We start from the raw sequence: 19120 nt of genomic DNA, 5'->3' as shown, positions 1-19120 counted from the left end.
TTATGAATTTAGCCAATAGTACTTCAGGGCCAGTGTGGTAACTGTGGTGCCTTTGTAAATAACAAGAATATGTAAACCATAACAAACTTCTTTTTAATATATCAATATGCAAACCAGCATGAAATTACAATTACATTCATCATTTCATCCTTGACCAAATAATTTCATTTTAACTTATTATTTATTCTCCTTTAATGTTGTTTGCTTACAACTGTATTAAACTACAGAGAGCAGCTAATCTAAGTAACAACATTGAGACAGGATTTCAACTCAAATAAAAACAAACTCAATAATAAATTCTCCTACATACAAAAATGGCAGGAAGCGAATCACCATTCACCAAACAGTCATCTTAATCCAAAATCCTCCGCGTTATGAAGGAGCCGAAGCCATCATCTCCTTAGACTGCTGATCTTTATGCTTAAGATATTGTTCCATGATCGCAAGCCTCGCAGTCTCGAATGCAAAATAACCAATTGCAGAAAAACAAGCACTATGAACAACTCTAGGTCCCATACCTCTAGTAAAACCAATCCAACCTTCATCCATCATAATCTGCTTAACAGTTGCACTAACCCCACCAAATGTAGCAGCAGCAACCTTAGTCACAGCCTCCCCATGAACTTGAGTCATCAACCTAGTCTTAACAACATCCAATGGAGTTGTCAATGAGGCCGAAATCACCCCGGCCAACGCCCCACAACAAACACTCTCCAATGGTGTCATTTTCCCCTTCTCCGTCTTCCTCAAAACCGCGGCTTTCAGCCACTCAAACGAGGCATAACTCAAAACCCCTGAAGGCAAATTCCTCAGCAATGTAGCTGAGTAACCAGCATACAACCCCAAAATGCCATCCTTCTCCAAAATTCTAACAACAACCTCCCAAGACCGGCCCTTCGCACCCGCCTGCATTCGCTGCGTAATCAATTCCTTAGGCACCATTATAGCAGAAGACACAATATTCCCCATTAAACCAGCAGTAGGAGGAATCAACACAGGAGGAAAACTATCAAATTTAGACAAAAACGACTTCCCAAATTCACAAGTAGCAAAATAAACAGCAGAAGAAAAAGTAGAACCAACTAATGCAGCTGAAACCCCACTATAAAACCCTAAAATACCTTTCGATTGGAAGGTCTTAACAATGGCGTCAAGGGTATTTGCGTAAATTTGACTAGCCCCTTTTGTCTGAAGCTTCGTCTTCACAGTTTCAAGCGGGTAAAGGCAAACATAAGTAAAAGCTCCGGCAGATCCTCCGGCACCCGCTCCGATAGACGCGCGTTCGAAGATTGAAAGGTCTTTTAAGGCAGAATTTGAGGTGGGTTTTTGCGGAATTTCAGAATTGGGTGTTGGGTTTTGGAGCTTGAGTTCCATGGAAATGGAGGTTGAGAGGAATTGGGGGAGACAGACATTGTTGTTAATGGTGGATTTTCGGGTTTTGGGGGAAATGAGAATGGCATTTAGGAGAGAGAAAGAGGTGTTGAAATCGAAATCAGAGGTTAAATTGAGGGGTATTGGTGATAATGGAGGTAGTGAGAATGATGATGATGAAGAGGTTAATCGAGCTTTCATGGTGATTGTTAGGATTGGAAGTTGAAGTTCTGGGTTTTTGAGTGAATGATTTGTGAACGTTGAGAATTCGATTTGTATACGACGTGTTTGGATGCCGGGCACACGTACCGCCATCTCTTTACCTTTTTTTTTTTTTTTTTTTTTTTTTTTTTTTTTTTTTTTTTGGGAATTTCCTCATGAGGAAAATGAATGAGGAAAATTTTCCTAATGGGCTTCACCGTAGCGAGGAAGTTGGTTTTCCTCACGAGTTATCCTCATGGCATGATAATGATGGTAAGACTTATTATGGAAGGTAAAGTTAATGTTAGAACTTTGACGTTTGGTTCGCGGAATATAGGTATGAGGTATGGGGTTTAGAAACCTTGGGGGAGATGGGCTTGGCACATTACATTCCCTTAGATATCAAATAAAAGGAGGGAATAGTGAGAGAAACCATTCCAAAATTGAACCAAACACATGGTATTAAATATCAAGTTCCATCCCGATACCGCCTTAACCCCATTTCTGATTCCAAACTCATACCACTTCACGAACCAAACGCCCCGGAGAATTACTAACACTAGGGATCGAATATTCCTTTTACGCACATAACTTACAAGCTACTTCTTCAATAGTTTCATATTGACCTTATAAGAACTAATAGGGTTACACGATATAACTATTATGATACAAAGAAAAGCTCAGTTAATTTAGATTGTATTGAGTTATGGTGAAGGGGGTGCCAACAAGGTATAGTCAAGGTCAGAAAATATAAAATTGGGATCCCTGCTAAAGATGATCAAATCAAGGCCTCTTACACCACCAATTAGACCTGTCATCGGGTCAGTCAGGTCGGGTCGATCCGGGTCACGGGTCACGAGGTCGAGAAATGCTTAACCCTAACCCTAAGTTTCTGGTTCGGGTCAACCCAACGGGTTTATAACAATTTTTTATTTAATTTTTTTATGGCTAATTTTTAGTAATTTCTAGTTTTTCAAGCTTACTTTGCTTTTTTATTTTCCAATTTTTTAATCGAACATTTTCGCCACATTATTTTTAATTAGCATTACATACTACATAATTTAAATCGTCACCATTTCAACAAAGCATATCAATTCCTAACTAATAAAAAAATAATGAAATTAAAAATAAAACTTTTAAACATCCAAAAATCCAAAAAATTAAGGAGGAGGTCAACATTAATATATATGTGCAATATAATATCTCTTTTGACATAATATCAGTAGACCTGTTAACCGGTGGCATGACGGTGATGTGGGTTATGCGGATTCAATTAGTGTGGGTCGATAATTGGTGTAATAAGTGATTGGTGTGGAGTTGAGCAAGAGTTATATGAGATAGATAAATGAGAAATAAATGGAATGAATGTCCGATAGTAGACAAACGATCAAACTTAATCAATAAACTAATATTGATTTTCAAATAGTTGTTTTTTTTTTTTTACAAAAACTCGTAAAATCGAGTCGACAGGTCGAGTTCGAGTTCGGCTCGGGTTTGACCCACAAATTTGCGGGTCAAACGGGTTTGGGTTAAATCGGGTTACGGGTCAAAAAAGTTTGTTCAAGATCCACAAAAACGGATCGGGTCAAAAATTGACCGGCCTATTCAAGCCTTTTGCTTGATAATGCATTATATATGGAGACCAAAAAAGTTATACCCTTGATGAAATACTACATTGAACCAATATCATTGGTCAATCATCAGCCTACGAGGTCTATGGAAAGAAGCTTTTAGGAGATTCTCTTATTTGGGTTTCATAAAAAGAGCTCGAATTTTTTATGGTACAACCTACTCGTGGACAAGCCTTGCTAACATATATTTGAAAATCAATCTATAAAAAGTGTGTGAATGTCTTTATCATAATTAATACTCCTTCCGTCCCTTAGGTGATTCAAGGGAATTAAGAAACTTAACTAAGAAGTACAACTCTATGGAGAAAAGAAATTGACAATGATTAGCGAACTAATTCTAGAGAGAGAAAGTCTTTTTTTTGTTTACCGGTTTTCACAAGAAATCCAATAATAATTTTTTTGTCTTTATTTAATGTCCACTAATAATGCACTAATAAGAGCTGAATCCATGTGAATTTTTATTGACCAATGAAATCAGAGTATTTCATTACAATAACCCAATCAAATAACTTTACACGGATTGCTCTCTAAATTAAATCAAAATGTTCAACTCTATATAATGAGAATTTGATTCTCTCATTAACAAAATTTAAACTTTTCACAAAACCAAAACCAATCAAATTGTTACTAGAAATCGGTGAATTTAGGAGAGAGAAGAAGAAAAAACCTAGGTTTCTTCAAGATTGAACCCAAAACCAGAGAAAAACGAAGAGAGAGAAAGAGGGGATAGAAAAAATTAATGCTAAAGGAGAGAAGAAGAGTTTAGAAATTTAGGATAAAGTGGCACAATTATCTGGGAAAATTATGGGGGTAATTTGGGAAGGACAGAGGAAAAGGACAAAAATATGAGGATATTTTGGTAAAAATTAAATATTAATGTTAGTTGGAAAAGGCAAATAAGACTATCAATTTGAAATTTAAATTTGGCCATAAAAACTATCAATAAGGGACGCAGTGAGTACCTTTGAAAGTTACCATCATATTGGTGTTAAGGAAAAAGAAAACTAGGGAATTGGATTTTCCTTGTCCGACATCACATGTGTTATGCATCTTCTATTAGCTAGAGAATGAAAATGTGTCATTTCACAATTTCTTTTGATTATAACATTATTTTTTAATCATGAAAGCGGACCACTTCACTAAGGTGCCTATTTAACAACAACGTGTCAATAAGTTAATATGACATCTATCTAATACACATTCAATTCAACTACAAATTTTATTAATGCTTATTTAGATGAAAAAGAAATTTGTAAAAGATAAAATCTGGAAATTGGAAAGAGTTATCGTTGGAGAATTATATATATATATATATATATATATATATATATATTGTAAAAGGTTAACAAAGAGCACATGAAATGGAAGTTGGGTTTCATTTGATGAAAACCTTACAGATTGAACTCAAACTGATAAACTAGCTAAAATTGATAAGGTAGTATCCGAAATTAAAATGTTGAAACTAATAACTTATGATTCACCGCCTTGCAAATTTCAAGTACTCGAAAAACATCCCAAGCAAAGCTTAATTTCATGCGCTACCTTTATCAATTTCAACTAATTTATCAGCTTTAGTTCATATTCAATTAGAGTTATCAAACAAATTAATATCTTACCTAACCTGAAGATGATGAGAGAAACCCTTGCTAACCACATCGGAATCAAAACAAAACAAGTCAACAGCCTGAAATCGATCCAAAATTTAACCCCTAAAATATCTAGCATTCCAGCCACGTCATCCCTAAACGCCACGCATTGGCTCAACACCTAGTAGATATTTATATGGCCTTCTAAGAAGCCTTTTTTTTAGGCAAACCTTTGAAGGCCCTGTTCTTTAGAGCTGCTCTGCTCAGCACTGCTGAGATCTGCTCTACTCTGCCTTGCCCTACTCTGCTTTGCTTAAAACTAATAATTAGTTAAAATAATTAAAATTTAATAAAAATAAAAATAAAAATATTTAATTTTTATTAGAGCATTTCCAATGGTGGGCATTTTATTTGCTCATGGGCATATTTGATGAGCAAATAAAATGCTAACCACTTACAATGGTGAGGAAAAACAAAAACCCCAAAAAAAGCCCATGGGCAAATCCAAAAATGCCCACAACATGGGCATTTTTATTGATGAACAGTGATAGTGGTGGGCCCCACAACTTGCTGCAGTGTGTAAAAAAATTTGGCTGCCAGCAACTCAAAACGACGCGTTTTGGGCAAGCAGCGCCTCAAAACGCGTCGTTTTGAGGGTCAGAATTTTTTTTTTTAAAAAAAAAGAAAGCCTGCTGTTGCGCGTCAGGCATGATGGCGAATGGGCGCACGACACGTGTCCTGGGCAGTCTATTGGCCAATGAAAAAATTTTGTAATTCATTTTCTTAAAAATATATTTAGTAAAAAAAAAAAGGGTCATAAAATTAAATTCTCTATAAATAGACATGCATTTTGATATAATTTTGTAAACACTTTAAATCCTCCATATTTTTATTTTCTTAAGCATTTTAAATTTGTAGAAGCATATTTTTGTTGCAATTCACCCATATTCAGGTATTTTTTTTTTTAATATTTAAATTCAGTTATGTAAATAAATTAGTATATATGTGAATTTTTGGAAAAAAAAAAATGTAGGCCACGTAATTATATTGCATTATGTAATTGAAGAAAGTTGTTGATATTTTCTCCATAAATTACTAAATTTGTTGTTATTAAAGTTTTGCAATTATTGGTTAATATTATATTTCTAATATATACATGTAGTTATGTATTTAAATTAGTATATATGTGATTTTTTGGAAAAAAAAAATTGTTTTCAATGTAATGTAATTGCATTATGTAATGAAACAAAGTTGTTGATATTTTCTCAATTCAATACTAAATTTGTAGTTAATAAAGTGTTGCAATTATTGGCTAATTTTTTTTTCCTAATAAATTTAGTTATGTATTAAAATTGGTATATGTGTGTTGTTTTGAAAAAAATAATATAGTAGGCCATGTAATGTAATTGCATTATGTAATTGAATAAAGTTTATGATATTTTCTCCATACATTACTAAATATGTAGTTAATAAAGTGTAGCAATTATTGGTTAATTTTTTTTGTTTAATATATAATTTTAGTTATGTATTAAAATTAGTATGTATGTGATTTTTTGAAAAAAAAATAATGTAGGCCATGTAATGTAATTGCATTATGTAATTGAAGAAAGTTGTTGATATTTTTTTGGATTTGTTGTCATTTTAATTTGTTTTTTAAATTAATGTTTGTAAAAATATTTATCTTTTGTTTTTTGATGCAGAATCTTTTAATGGATCCAAACAACCCAAATTTCTAACAACAATTTTCGGGTTTTAATGATGATTTCCTAACTAATCCCGAGTTTCAATTGTTCTTGCAAAGAATGGGCAATACATCTTTGCAACCACCTCCACAGTATCAGACACCCACTCAGTTTCCCCTATGAAACCATGTTAATGAAGAATGTACACCCGAAACTGAACATGATAGCAACACACAATTCGATGAGAGCGAAGAGGAAAGCGTACCAGAGACGCCGCAGTATCCTCCACCAGTTCCCATACTGAAATCCAATAAGGTTGCTGCACGAGCTCGAATTTGGTTTGTTGCAGAAGATGAAACTCTGATTGGGTTGTACTTGGAGATCAGCGAGAATGCTATTAAAGGTACGAGCCAGAAAGCAACTTCCCTCTGGCGCGATGTACATGCAGCTTATCAAATGGCTCATGCGGAGAAGCCGCATATACTTCCTCCAAGACCTATGAAGAGTCTGACGTCGCACTGGAGAAGGTTGGCAGCAGACACACTACAGTGGATATCTTGCTATGATGAAGCGGGTAGACTTTCGGAGGGAGGGAGTGGTTACAACGAAGCTGACCGTATAAAAAGTGCGTCGAAGCTTTTTCATCTCGCCCAAGGTCGCAATTTTGCTTTTCCTCACGCGGTTGAAATGCTTAATAAAGATCCAAAGTGGAGGCCAAAGCTGAGATGGTCCTTGTCAAAGAAGGAAAGAAAAGCTGTTTGTGATGTTGAGGAGCAAGGTAGTGCTGGAAGTGGGAAGAGGTCCATAGATGATGGAGGGGATGAAACCCCTAGGGATGGTTTTTCATCCGGAGGAATACGACGACCCGAAGGTGTGAAGAAAGCAAAGGCCAAGCGTAAAGGGAAAGAAGTAGCATCAGAAAGTGGTTCGTCTGAGCTTAGCGAACGAATGAAGGAATTCGCTACAATTCGCGAGAGGGAGGCCATTCTGAAGAAAGAGAGGATCAAAATTGAAAAGGACAAGGAACAGAGGAAAAGGGAGGAACTTGACATTCATAAGATGAAAACCTGGTTTGATATGGTGCAAGCTCTGAAGAATTCGCCTACGCCACTCACTCTTGAAGAAGAGTTGTACAAGAATTTTTTACTAGGTAAATTACAGGGCTTTTAACCATGTTTGGTTGTAGTAGGTGTACGCTTGTATTAGTTAAGTTTTTAATTATGTGCAATGTAGTCTTTTATGTTTAACTTGTATTAGTGGTGTGTTTAATTTCAATGTTATATGTAAACTTGTATTCTGATTTTCCAATATTGAATGACAACTTGTTTAACAAGTTGATTTCAGTTGTCATTGTTACCGACATAGTTGCATTCAATTGTTGTCATTGGGTAGTCACTTTTTTTTTTTTCTGATTTCACTTTAACTTTGGGTCATTCATACCAACATAATTGCAATAACTCTTTGTCATTGAGTAGTCACATTTTTGTCATTGTGTAGTCACATTTTTCTGAATTAACTTTGTCAGTATGCTTTAACTTTGGGTCATTGACACCGACATAATTGCAATAAGTCTTTGTCATGGTGTAGTCACATTTTTCTGAATTCACTTTGTCAAGATTTGTCATTGTCAACTAGCATAGTATACCAATTCCGTGGCTGAAAATTTGATTGCTTTAGTTGGTGTGGTCATTCAGATTTGTAACAACATATTCATTTGATATATTTGCTATATATAGTAGGCATGGCACATATCCACAACCACACCAATTCAGAAAATTACAATATTAATACATGATGTATTCCAGACCATCATCAAGTTCAAGTTCAAGTTCATCTTCTTCCAATAATGAAGAATATGATCAACTCGTTGATGAACTCTTCACATACCAACCCCCATCTTTCCTCATGCCCCAAACACAATCCCAACGTACTTCAAAAACACGTAGAGGGGGTACGAACAGAAGAGATAGGGAAATGGGACATGCCAGGCTGTTTAATGATTATTTTTGCGATAATCCTGTGTACAACACCACCCAATTTAGAAGAAGGTTTCGTATGCAACGACCTTTGTTTTTACGTATAATGAACAAGGTCGTTGAAGGTGATGTTTACTTCCAGCAGCGTAGGGATGCAACTGGAAAGTTAGGCTTATCACCTCTGCAAAAATGTACAGCCGCGATAAGAATGTTAGCCTACGGCATGGATGCAGACGCCGTTGATGAATACGTTCGAATCAGTCAGTCAATCGCTCGAGTTGCCCTACAACGTTTTTGTGCCGGGGTCATTGATCAGTTCGGAACCGAGTACATGCGAAACCCTACAACTGATGAATTGGCCCGGATACTGCATCAAAATGAAATGCGTGGTTTTCCAGGCATGATAGGCAACATTGATTGCATGCATTGGGAATGGAAGAACTGTCCAACGGCTTGAAAAGCGCAGTACGCTGGTAGGAACAAGAAAGCAACGCTAATACTGAAAGCCGTTGCGGATCAGGATTTATGGATATGGCATTCCTTCTTTGGTATTCCCGGATCTTGGAATGATCTTAATGTGTTGTACCGTTCACCAGTGTTCGATGAGGTTCTGCATGGCCAAGCTCCTCCGGTAAATTTTACAGTTAACGGCCATGAATACAACATGGCTTATTACTTAGCCGACGACATTTATTCGAAGTGGGCAACTTTTGTTCAGGGTATCACATTCCCTCAACTGGCCAAAGATAAAATGTTCGCTGACCACCAGGCTGCCGCTCGAAAGGACGTTGAAAGAGCTTTCGGTGTTTTGCAAGCTCGATTTGCAATAATACGAAAATCGTCGTTGGCGTACAATGAGGACATACTGCGGGACATAATGAAAGCATGTATCATTATGCACAACATGATTGTTGAAGATGAGCGCCACAACTACACTCGAGCCGAAGCTCTAAGAGCCTTCTACGAAGAAGATCAACAAGAATTAACACCAGCATCAACGTCTACAACGCCACCGTTTGAATTCAATGTAGGTCAACCTACCGACTTTGACTTTAACGCATTTCTACAGCGAAAAGCTTCCCTCCTTGATAGAGAAATTCATCTATCTCTGAAACGTGATTTAGTCGAACATATTTGGTTACAATACGGGCCACGTAATTAGGGAAAAATTAGCACGACTTTAGGCCAAGTACTATGGCCTACCTACTTTTCCGTACGCAGTCGAGTTATTTTTTAATTGTTCTGTTTATTTTATTTCCTAAGTTTAATTACGCATGACGTTGCAAATGTAATTGGTTTCTAGTATTGTACCGCTTCTAAAATAAATAAAATATTTAAGAAATTTTGAGTTTTTTTTTACAATTATTTCATATAACGTACTTAATTTTACGACAAAGTTTAACGATAAAAAAGACAAAAATAAAAAAAATGAGTTACACAAATTTAAACTAGTTTTTATTTATTTGGAGTAATATTGTTAAAATATAAATGAAATTAATAATAAAGAACTGTTGTGTAGGAGAGAGAAAGTAATGGTGGGGTATTGAAAAAGTAAGAGAGAGAGAGAGTGGTGGGTGGGCATTTTTTTTGCTCACCATTGGGAGAGAAAATGTGAACAAAATTTGCCCATGAGCAAAACTGATTTGTTGAGAGAGAAAGTGGGTAGAGAGAGAGAGTGGGTGAGCGTTTTTTTTTGCTCACCATTGAGAGTGGTCTTAATAATGACTAATATTCATATAGAATAATGATTAATATTTAATAATAATAATAATAATAATTAATATTTTATAATAATAATAATAATAATAAATATATAATATTAATTGATAATAACAACTAATATTTAATGGTAATAATTAATATTTTATTTTACTTAACACATTTTCTAATGTTATAAAAAGAGTAAATAAATCTAATAATAATAATAATAATAATAATAATAATAATAATAATAATAATAATAATAATAATAATAATAATAATAATAACAACAACAACAACAAAAATAATAAAATAACAATGTTGAAATATGCTCTGCTCTGCTCTGCTAAAATCTGTTTTGCTATGCCCTGATGTGCTCTACTCTTCTGAAATCTGCCATGCTCTACCCTGGTCTGCTCTACTCTGATGAAATCTGCCTTGCTCTACCCAAAAGCTCTAAAGAACAGCAGAAATTCTTGTGTGGACCTGGTCCACAATAATATTATTGTGGATCTCAGATTTATATACACGCAAAACTAACGTTATTTGGAACATAGTGACTGTAATTTTAACATAATATCCTTATTTTTTAACATAGTAACCTTTAATTAAAACTTGTGTAACCTTTAATGTTGTTTCTGTTTACATCACAAAAAATTAACCTCTTAGAGCATGCACAATGGTGGGGATTCATGAATCCCCTTAATTCTTCTCTCTCATTCTCTCTTTTTGACACATCATGTCTCTTTCTTCCACATCATTTTCCACTATCTCCATCCTCTTCCTCTTCCTCTTCCTCTTTCTTTATTTTTTCCCACAACAAAGGGGATTCATGAATCCCCTTCCTTTTTATTTATACCCTACCATCTTCTATTAAATTAGATATTTGCAAATTTAATATGACAAATTATTATAATTAGATTAATGACAATTTTAATATATTACAAAAATATGGAGAAAATGAAGATTTTGAAAATAGTGAAAATATGGAGAAAATGAAGATTTTGAAAATATGGCAAATTTAGGTTCATTTTATCGAGAAAAAAAATATATAACCGTTGGTGTTTTTTTTTTAAAAATAAGTTACCGTTTTTTTTATTACCGTTTGAATAATTTTAACCGTTGTAAATGTCAACCAATTACAAAACAACAAATGTCAGCAAAAGCAAGCAACACGTGGGCCCCTGCCAGCCCGGCCAGCCAGCAGGAAGCTGCCACGTCGCTCTTGCTTATCCCCTTCCCCACCTTTTCCAATCCCCTTCCCCATCTCTTCTTCCTCTTCCCAAAGAAGATTTACCATATTCCTCTTCCTAAGAGGGTTCCCCATTTCACCTCTACAATGAAGGGGATTCCTCTTAAGAGGAGAGAGAAGGCTAAGAGGAGGGTAAATCCCCTCCATTGCACATGCTCTTATAACTTTTATAATGTCACAATCGCTTTATTTCAATATAATAACCTTTATTTAATGTTGTAACTATTTTTTTATTAATAAAATAATAATAGTATCTCTAATATTAATGGTCCACAATAAATTTATGTGAAACAGTTCTATTGAAGAATTTATAAAAGAACGGTGCCTAAGAAACCTAAAAACATTCATCCTGAGTTTTGCTGTTCGACTCTGGCCAATTAGGGTTTATCGTGAACACAGCACTCAAGGACTCAAGGTTCTCCTTTCTCTCTCCTCTCTATTACGCAACCTCTCTATTATATTTATCGGTCCATCATAATTAGATCTGTATTCTCATCATCATTTGTCGATTGATTTTCTCTTCTTTGTTTGATTTGATTTCATTATTTTGAGGTCAGATCTGTGATAAATTTTCTAGCTTTTTGTTGATTAATTGTTTAATTCTGTTCTTCACAATAGGTTTGTTTAATCTATAGCATGAATTCTTGATTGTGTGTTCTTTTTGTTTGAATAAATGTGATTTGAAAACCTAATTTTCATTTTTCATGGATTTTGCTGAAGTTCATGCCTTTTCGATTGAGAGTTTTGTGATTCATGAATATGATTTCATTGTTTGCTGGATAGACAAGCAGAATGATGCTGTTCATGTGATTTGATTTTGTGGTCTCGTTAAGCTTCGGTGCTTGGGGGTTAGAGTATTGGTTTTTGGGGTTTGTAATCAATGTTCGGTGCTTGTGAGGGGTTAGAGTATTGGTTTTTGGGGTTCGTGGCTCGTAATCGAAGTCGATTGGCTTGCGTTAGATCTTAGTAACTGGACATATAGGGGGGTAAACTAGGATATCAATATATCGCAGATGACACACACATTTGTTGGAGGTTATTGTGAGTAGTTATTGGAATCCCTTGTCGAAGCCAGAAAGGGAGAATAGTATCCATTTTTGTAAGCAGGCTTACTGCTTGCGCATTTGTTGGAGGGTATTCCAGATCCTCAGCTTGCTTTAAGTATTGGTCAATTGTTGATCTCAATGGCTCGATAGTCGAAATAAAAGAGATTGGTTTTTGGGAGTGGAGAGATAGGCTGAGAGTACTGAGCTTATAAGAATTGTTATTAAGATATGTGAGTTGAAAATTTTGTTCTTTAATAAGTAACAAAAGGAAGATGTGAAGGAGAAAAGAATGCTGTTGATGGTGGAGGATGGATGATGTCCTCTCTCCTCTCTCTTTCCTCTAATCGAAATTAGGGTTGGGTATTGATGGCTGCAAGATGGTGGTTGTGGAGGCGGTGTTGGGGTTGAGGAGTGGAGGAAGATGTGTTGTTTGTGTGGTGGTAGTTGGATGTCTATCACTCCATTTTTTCCTTAGGTTTGGACATTTTCCATTAATTTTGAATTGTATATAGATATACTGTTGGTTTCTTTCATTTTGATGTGATTTAGTGATAGTGGTGGCTTTTTGCAGTGGTAGAGGGAGGTGGCAGGGTTGGAGTAATGGGTTAGGGTGAGCTATTAGGTGGTTTAATATAAGTGTTTCAATTCATGTGGGGTTCGCTTTTAGCCATCTTCTTATAAAGACTGAAAAATTTCGATGCAGGTAATACTTAAATAGAGGAAATAGAATTTATTCTGTGCGTTCAATGTCCTGATAGGCTGTTGGTTATAAGCATAATTTGAAATACTTCTCTGCTTCTTGTGCATGATTCTAATTTGATACAATGTACTTCTTTGGATTTTATATACACCTCAACAATACTGATGCTCTTTTGATGTCTTTATTTGTTCAATTGGAAGATTTTTGATGGAAATGTTGTGTTCACTTTATTTGTATTCTGTAGATAAAATCATGGGAGACGTGGATGAATTTCGCTGTTTCGTTGGAAGCCTTTCTTGGTCTACGACTGACAGAGGTTTGAGAGATGCATTTGAAAAATATGGTCGTCTGCTTGAAGCGAAAGTAAGATTTTTTTATTCCTTTGTTGGGCATTTGTCACAGTTTTTTTTAGATCCTAGATTGATTATTGTATTCATGTTAGTATGATCCTTTTGGTATTTACTAAGTATTTAGCTAAGTTTTTTTCTTTGGCCGAGCCTAGCATGTAATTTGTGGTGTGAAATAGGTCATGTTGATTAATAAATAAATAAATAAATAAATAAATAAATAAGGGCAGTGCTAATCTCGTCAATATGATAAAATATTGGGTTATGATAAATTTTGGGTGCTGTCTATATTGAATCTGTAGTGATCTACTTTTATTTTCTACATATCTATCACTAAATTTATTTATTTATTTATTTTTTCCTTTGTGAGTGGTTGTAAAAGGGTTGAGTGGTTGTAAAAGGGTAGAATTATTTCTTTTCTTTCTTGTGTATGAATTCATTGCGTGAATGTTGGATGTACCCTGGCTATGCACTATGAACTGGTCTTCCTCTGCTTTATTTTAATATTTTAACTGTAATTTTGCATATTGCTGGTAGACTTAATAGTAATTATCTTCTTAAGAAATTTTGCAAATTATAGCTTCACATTGGCTTCAATTTTAATATTACAGATGGAATTGTGTTGATTAATCACTGATTGTGTATTGTTGTATAGTGGCGAATCGAGTTAGGTTCAATAGTGTTTTATAAAATGTGAATTCTTATTTGTAGAATTGTGTTTGCATCTTTTGATTTGCGGTAGCTCTATTAAGTGTAGTTTTCTTTAGGTTCTTTTTGATTGTTTGATTGATTGATTTTAGGTTCTTTTTCTTGGTTTCATCGAATCCTGACCAGTGGCTTTTACTTTTTAATACAGGTTGTTTTAGACAAATTTTCTGGACGATCTCGTGGATTTGGTTTTGTTTCTTTTGATGACAAGAGAGCTATGGAGGAAGCTATTGAGGAAATGAATGGTGTGGATTTAGATGGACGTCCCATAACTGTAGAAAGGGCTCAACCCACCCAAGCCTCTTCTAGGGACCGAGATGGGGACTATGACCGTGACCGTGATCGTGGTGGTCGTGATCGCGATCGTGACCGTGATCGTGACCGCCCTCGTGGGTTTGGCGGAGGTCCAAGGGGATCTGGTGGTGGCGGTGACTGTTTTAAATGTGGTAAGCCCGGACATTTTGCTCGTGAATGTCCATCTGATGATGGTGGTAGGGGTGGTGGCAGATATGGTGGGAGAGGAGAAAGAAAAGGTGGTGGCAGCTATGGACCTGACCGAGGTGGGGATCGCTACAGCGGCGGAGGTGGTGGTGGAGGTGGTGGTGGACGTTACAGAGATTCTGGTAGCCGTGGAGCAGGATATGGAAGTGATAGGTACAGCCGTGACCGTTCTGGCCCATATGACCGTGCAGGATCTGGTGGCTACCGCTAATTCTTTGAAAGGACGATAGGTATGTAACAGTCTTTCTGCTTGTGGTTTGTCATTTTCTATTAAGCTATGCTTATCCAATTATCATTTTGATTCCAGCTGTGCAGAGGATGTCTGTTCTACAAGATTATCTTCATGAAGAGAAGGAGCTTTTTACTGTGTTGTACTTAATGGAAGACATCTTATGTGGTTTCAGACTTGGAATGCGTAATTAGAGTTGAACTATTTTCTGTATCTACATCAGGAAAGCCATTTGTCCCAGTGTGGGAAAATTTTCTGTTTCAGGAGCTCAGTGATGTTATGATGCGATCTTATGCTTGCTTAGTGGAGACTTCTGATTTGGCTCTTTAGATATATGAATCTTGTTTTCGCTGCTATACCTGGCTGTTTACATGCACGTGCATTGCTCTTTCTTCGCTGCCGTTTGGTATTGGTGTGGGTTAATGGGACATATGACTGGGTTGAGCGCCTTGTTCCTGAGTATATATCCATTTTGGTTGCTATGATCTGTGTACGTGTAACTGGAAGGGTGCAAGCTCTTTTGTTCTTGTGGCATTATCCTTTGCTCTCCCCCCCTGCCTAATGCAATTTTAAAACAAATTTTGGAAAAGAATTGAGCTGGGTAATTTCTTATCCTAATTCGATGCTTGTTCAAATTTCAATGTTATTATGGCATTAATTGTTTTGTGCTTTTGGCAGGCTGTATTGGCCTTTTGTGGTCGTTTTTTGGTACATGGTTGGGTTCCATTGTTGCTAATGTTGTCCTTATTTGTGGTCCTCTAAGCTCTTTGGAATTCATCAACAAGATGAATATGAGGGTGCAGTGAGGCAGGGTGTTCCTTTTGTAATCTGCTAAACGAATGGAAACTCTGGTCGTTTCTAGATCCGTGATCTTATAGGTTGATCAATTTACAGAGATTGGCTCTTTTTAAGTCATGTGTATACACTTGTTATCATGCATGCTTGTTTATTAACAAGGTCCTGACCAGTGGGGTAGTTCTTGAAAGTTGGTCCTTTTCCCTACTTTTAAGTTCCTATTAGGCTCGAGGATATGATAGGGAGAATCACGAATTGCCCTGGGAATCATTCTGCACTGTTGTTTTTAGGGGAGTGAGCTACTTGTCCTGTTCCTGCTGAGAATTCAATTATTCAATTCAGGCAGAAGTGATGAATGATGTTTTAGTGTGGTTGGATAAAATGATTTATTTGGTCATATAGAGTTTAGGCACATGCTAGTGTGGAATGGTATGTCTAATGGCTTTTTTGATTTTATTTTCCTGAGTTCTTTTCTGTGCTGTTTTGTTGTGATACTGTTAAGCGGCTTACTGCAAATCTCTGTGTGTGTGTGTGTGCCTGTCTACCTATGTGTCCCATTCTTTTTTACCTTATCTGTGGCTTGGTGCATAAAAAACATGAAATTTGTATTAGGTGTTGTAGTGGTCGATCTATGCATCAATCATCATGCTGATTTTATGAAACTCAAAGTTCAATTAAGTATAATCTTAAGGATATATTGTTGATGCCAACTCTAAATAATGATGATGCAAAGTTGATGGCCAAAATCTTTCATTGGGCTTCTTGATTATGATGAGCTCATTTCCTATTCTAAATAACTGTAGTCTGTAGTTAGTTAGCTATTTCATGTAATTGTGTAGTTCTTGTTGCATTACATATTCTTGCAATTACTCCCTGAGACTCGAGTTTTATGAATTAGATCTATAAGCAAGTGTTTTTTTGGTGATCTGGAAAACGATAGTAAAATAGTTTGAAATTGGATTATCTGGATCTGGTCTATTGTATAAAGTTATGGAGGGAAATTTTTTTTTTGATTGTCACATCTAGTTAGGAACTCTTTGGTGTTTTGGCTAATGAATAGTAGAAAGTTGAAATTTGATTTGTCGGCTAATGTTCCCATGCTGAAAACATGATGTTTTTGTTATTGTGGTTGCGAGTGGTCCTGCTTTGTTGTGAATGATTTGTTTACTCCATTGTTTATTGGGAGGTTGTTTTTTTGGTTGTCTTGATATTTCGTCTTCTAGAAGACGAAGGTGATATACCCTTTTTTAGAGTATAGTTGCTTTGCACATCTAGAATTCTTTGGCAGGATACTGAATATAGAGTGAGGAACACCAAGGTCTTCTAGTTGAGGAGGAAAAGCTACACTGGGACTATTATTGATTTTGGGAGTGTTGTTGATTCAAATTCTTCTGGTACCGTTTTGTATCATGGCAGTTACACAAAATTGTGCTACTCTGGGAATCTTTGATGAGTTCTTAAGAGGTTGGTTTAGTGAGTTTTCGCCTGGCCGTGATATCTTTGATCACTGACATTGGTACTGTGAGGGCTTGAAGAATCACGAGGAAATGTGAGGGCTCGTTAGTGCTCTTATGTTGCTGTGTTGCTAGGCTAGCCTCTTTGAGCTATATTGTATGGCTATTCATCAATTATATTCTGTTAATTTATAGGAAAACAGTCCATTTTAAAAATTACATTTTGTTGAGATTATGCTCACTTATTTTGTTTTTTCAAATATTATTTGGCTTTTGAAAAGTAATGATTTCTCTGCTGTAGTTTCAAATTTTGGTGTTGATGAGAAAGATGTATGTTACTCTGTATTAAAACTTAAGTATCCTAAGATGTACAGCTAAATTATAAAGCCCCGAAGTAACCTAAGACGTACATATTATAATGTAATATACTTCGTATATATATTGGCCCGAATCAGTGAATATTGGAACTTAAATTCTATTAAGAATAGAGTTTCGATGTTGTGAACATTCCATTGTTTAATTGTGTGAACAGGGCTCCTTAAATTTAAACAAATGCATCGAATTATTAGAACAATGGTTCACAAGACAATTATTACTTGCTCACTAATTTGATTTTGGTTGACTTTTAAAAGATTTTGGTAGCTGGTAAGAAATATTTTTCTTTTCAAAAGTAATACGGAGTGCTTGGTTTAGTAGTAAGGATTGTGTATCACAAATTACAATCATGGGGGTGTCGAATCAATCTCCAACTAAGGGCAACTTGAGGGTGTGAATTTCCTTGCCCTAGTCTCCACATTCCAATTTTCTTGCTATTTCTCTACATCTAATCGTATTGCCTTGTGAGAGGTTTCAAATTGGTAGGGTATCCATATTATATGAAGTTAAAGAACGACAAATTTGACAGGAAGTACTTGTATAGAAAGCAGCACATTGATCAATTATCCGAATTGTTCACTGGACAAAATAGTCAATCATTGAAGAATGTATAAATATGAATCTTTGAAGAATATCGAAAGAAAGATCCTGGATCATGAAGCATGAATTTTTTGACTTCGGCAGAGAATGTGTCCTCGATGTTAAGGATATGACAATTATTTATCAAATATATATGAGAAACTCTCGACCATAATAAATATTGTACATCCGTTTCGTATTTGCGTTGCATGTATGACTGATGGTGATGCTGCTTAGTGTGAGTATCTTGCACAAGCACAACATTGGTAGTGGTTTTGTGGGAGTGAGAGTGAGACAGTATTCGTGTTTCACAAGAAGATAAGATGCTCATACTCTATTTTTTTTTTTTTTTTTTTTTTGAAGACGCTATGGTAAAAAGGGTAGATTTAAAGTTTTAAACTCAAAAATGGACTAATTACGATAATATTGGAATTGGATTTTACCGATTTGGACCGGTTTAAAACTTTATTTTGTACTTTTTTTTTAATTTTTTTTTTAAAAAAAGGCGGCTAATGATTACGACTTCTTTTTCAACCAAGTCAAATATAATAAAACTACAATATAGTTCATGATAATTCTCCCAACATATTTAGAGAGGAAACCAATAATTTCAAAGGTTTACATACAACTAAAAACCAATTGCGATCAAAGACCAGTTTTTAAAAGGTTGAGACCTTAAAATCAATTTTTTTCGACTAGAAAAACGTATTGGCTCTCTTTTGCCTAATTCGGACTATTTTGTTTTAAACACCTCTAGTTATTATGTGAGATTGAGGAATTTGAGAACTTGTTCTCTTCATGTTTGATTTAATTTTATTAACTAGTGATTAGTCCGGGCATTGTCGCGGGTTGCTACTTTTGTAATCGTGCAATTGGGATAATTTTTTAAGGATTTTGAAATCTGAAATTGACATTATTGAATGTGCTTTTGTTTTAATAATTAAATCATGTGGTTTAAACTTATGTACATTTCTTTTTCATATTTA

The 19120-nt window shown here is 35.5% G+C and overlaps 4 protein-coding genes across 5 annotated transcripts; 3 read left to right on the top strand and 1 right to left on the bottom strand.

Annotated features, from left to right (window-relative positions):
* Nucleotides 1-72: 72 nt before the first annotated feature.
* On the bottom strand, nucleotides 73-1689 carry LOC110735757 (protein MITOFERRINLIKE 1, chloroplastic-like). Its single transcript, XM_021915938.1, has one exon. The coding sequence runs from the start codon at nucleotides 1684-1686 to the stop codon at nucleotides 373-375; it is 1314 nt and encodes a 437-aa protein (XP_021771630.1). The 5' UTR covers nucleotides 1687-1689; the 3' UTR covers nucleotides 73-372.
* A 68-nt stretch (nucleotides 1690-1757) lies between these two features.
* On the top strand, nucleotides 1758-7641 carry LOC110735822 (glutathione S-transferase T3-like). Its single transcript, XM_021916007.1, has 2 exons — nucleotides 1758-1845; nucleotides 6671-7641. Exons 1-2 carry the CDS (start codon nucleotides 1758-1760, stop codon nucleotides 7639-7641), a joined length of 1059 nt encoding a protein of 352 aa, XP_021771699.1.
* A 621-nt stretch (nucleotides 7642-8262) lies between these two features.
* Nucleotides 8263-9609, top strand: LOC110735821. The gene is made up of 2 exons (XM_021916006.1): nucleotides 8263-8845; nucleotides 9044-9609. The coding sequence occupies exons 1-2, from the start codon at nucleotides 8263-8265 to the stop codon at nucleotides 9607-9609; spliced, it is 1149 nt and encodes a 382-aa protein (XP_021771698.1).
* Nucleotides 9610-11692: 2083 nt separating this feature from the next.
* LOC110735756 (glycine-rich RNA-binding protein RZ1A-like) lies at nucleotides 11693-15601 on the top strand. Of its 2 annotated transcripts, none has more exons than XM_021915936.1 (4): nucleotides 11693-11815; nucleotides 13391-13509; nucleotides 14350-14932; nucleotides 15010-15601. In XM_021915936.1, exons 2-3 carry the CDS (start codon nucleotides 13399-13401, stop codon nucleotides 14911-14913), a joined length of 675 nt encoding a protein of 224 aa, XP_021771628.1. In that variant the 5' UTR covers nucleotides 11693-11815; nucleotides 13391-13398; the 3' UTR covers nucleotides 14914-14932; nucleotides 15010-15601. The 2 variants fall into 2 exon arrangements, with proteins under 2 accessions (XP_021771628.1, XP_021771629.1); XM_021915937.1 differs by lacking the exon at nucleotides 11693-11815 and adding an exon at nucleotides 11830-11952 and having other exon boundaries at nucleotides 15010-15307.
* Nucleotides 15602-19120: the final 3519 nt, after the last annotated feature.

Source organism: Chenopodium quinoa, unplaced genomic scaffold (assembly GCF_001683475.1).
Source record: "Chenopodium quinoa cultivar QQ74 unplaced genomic scaffold, ASM168347v1, whole genome shotgun sequence".
In the NCBI taxonomy this organism is placed as follows: Eukaryota; Viridiplantae; Streptophyta; class Magnoliopsida; order Caryophyllales; family Amaranthaceae; genus Chenopodium; species Chenopodium quinoa.
Note: the sequence above shows the minus strand (reverse complement) of the source record. Positions and strands in the feature narration are given on the sequence as shown.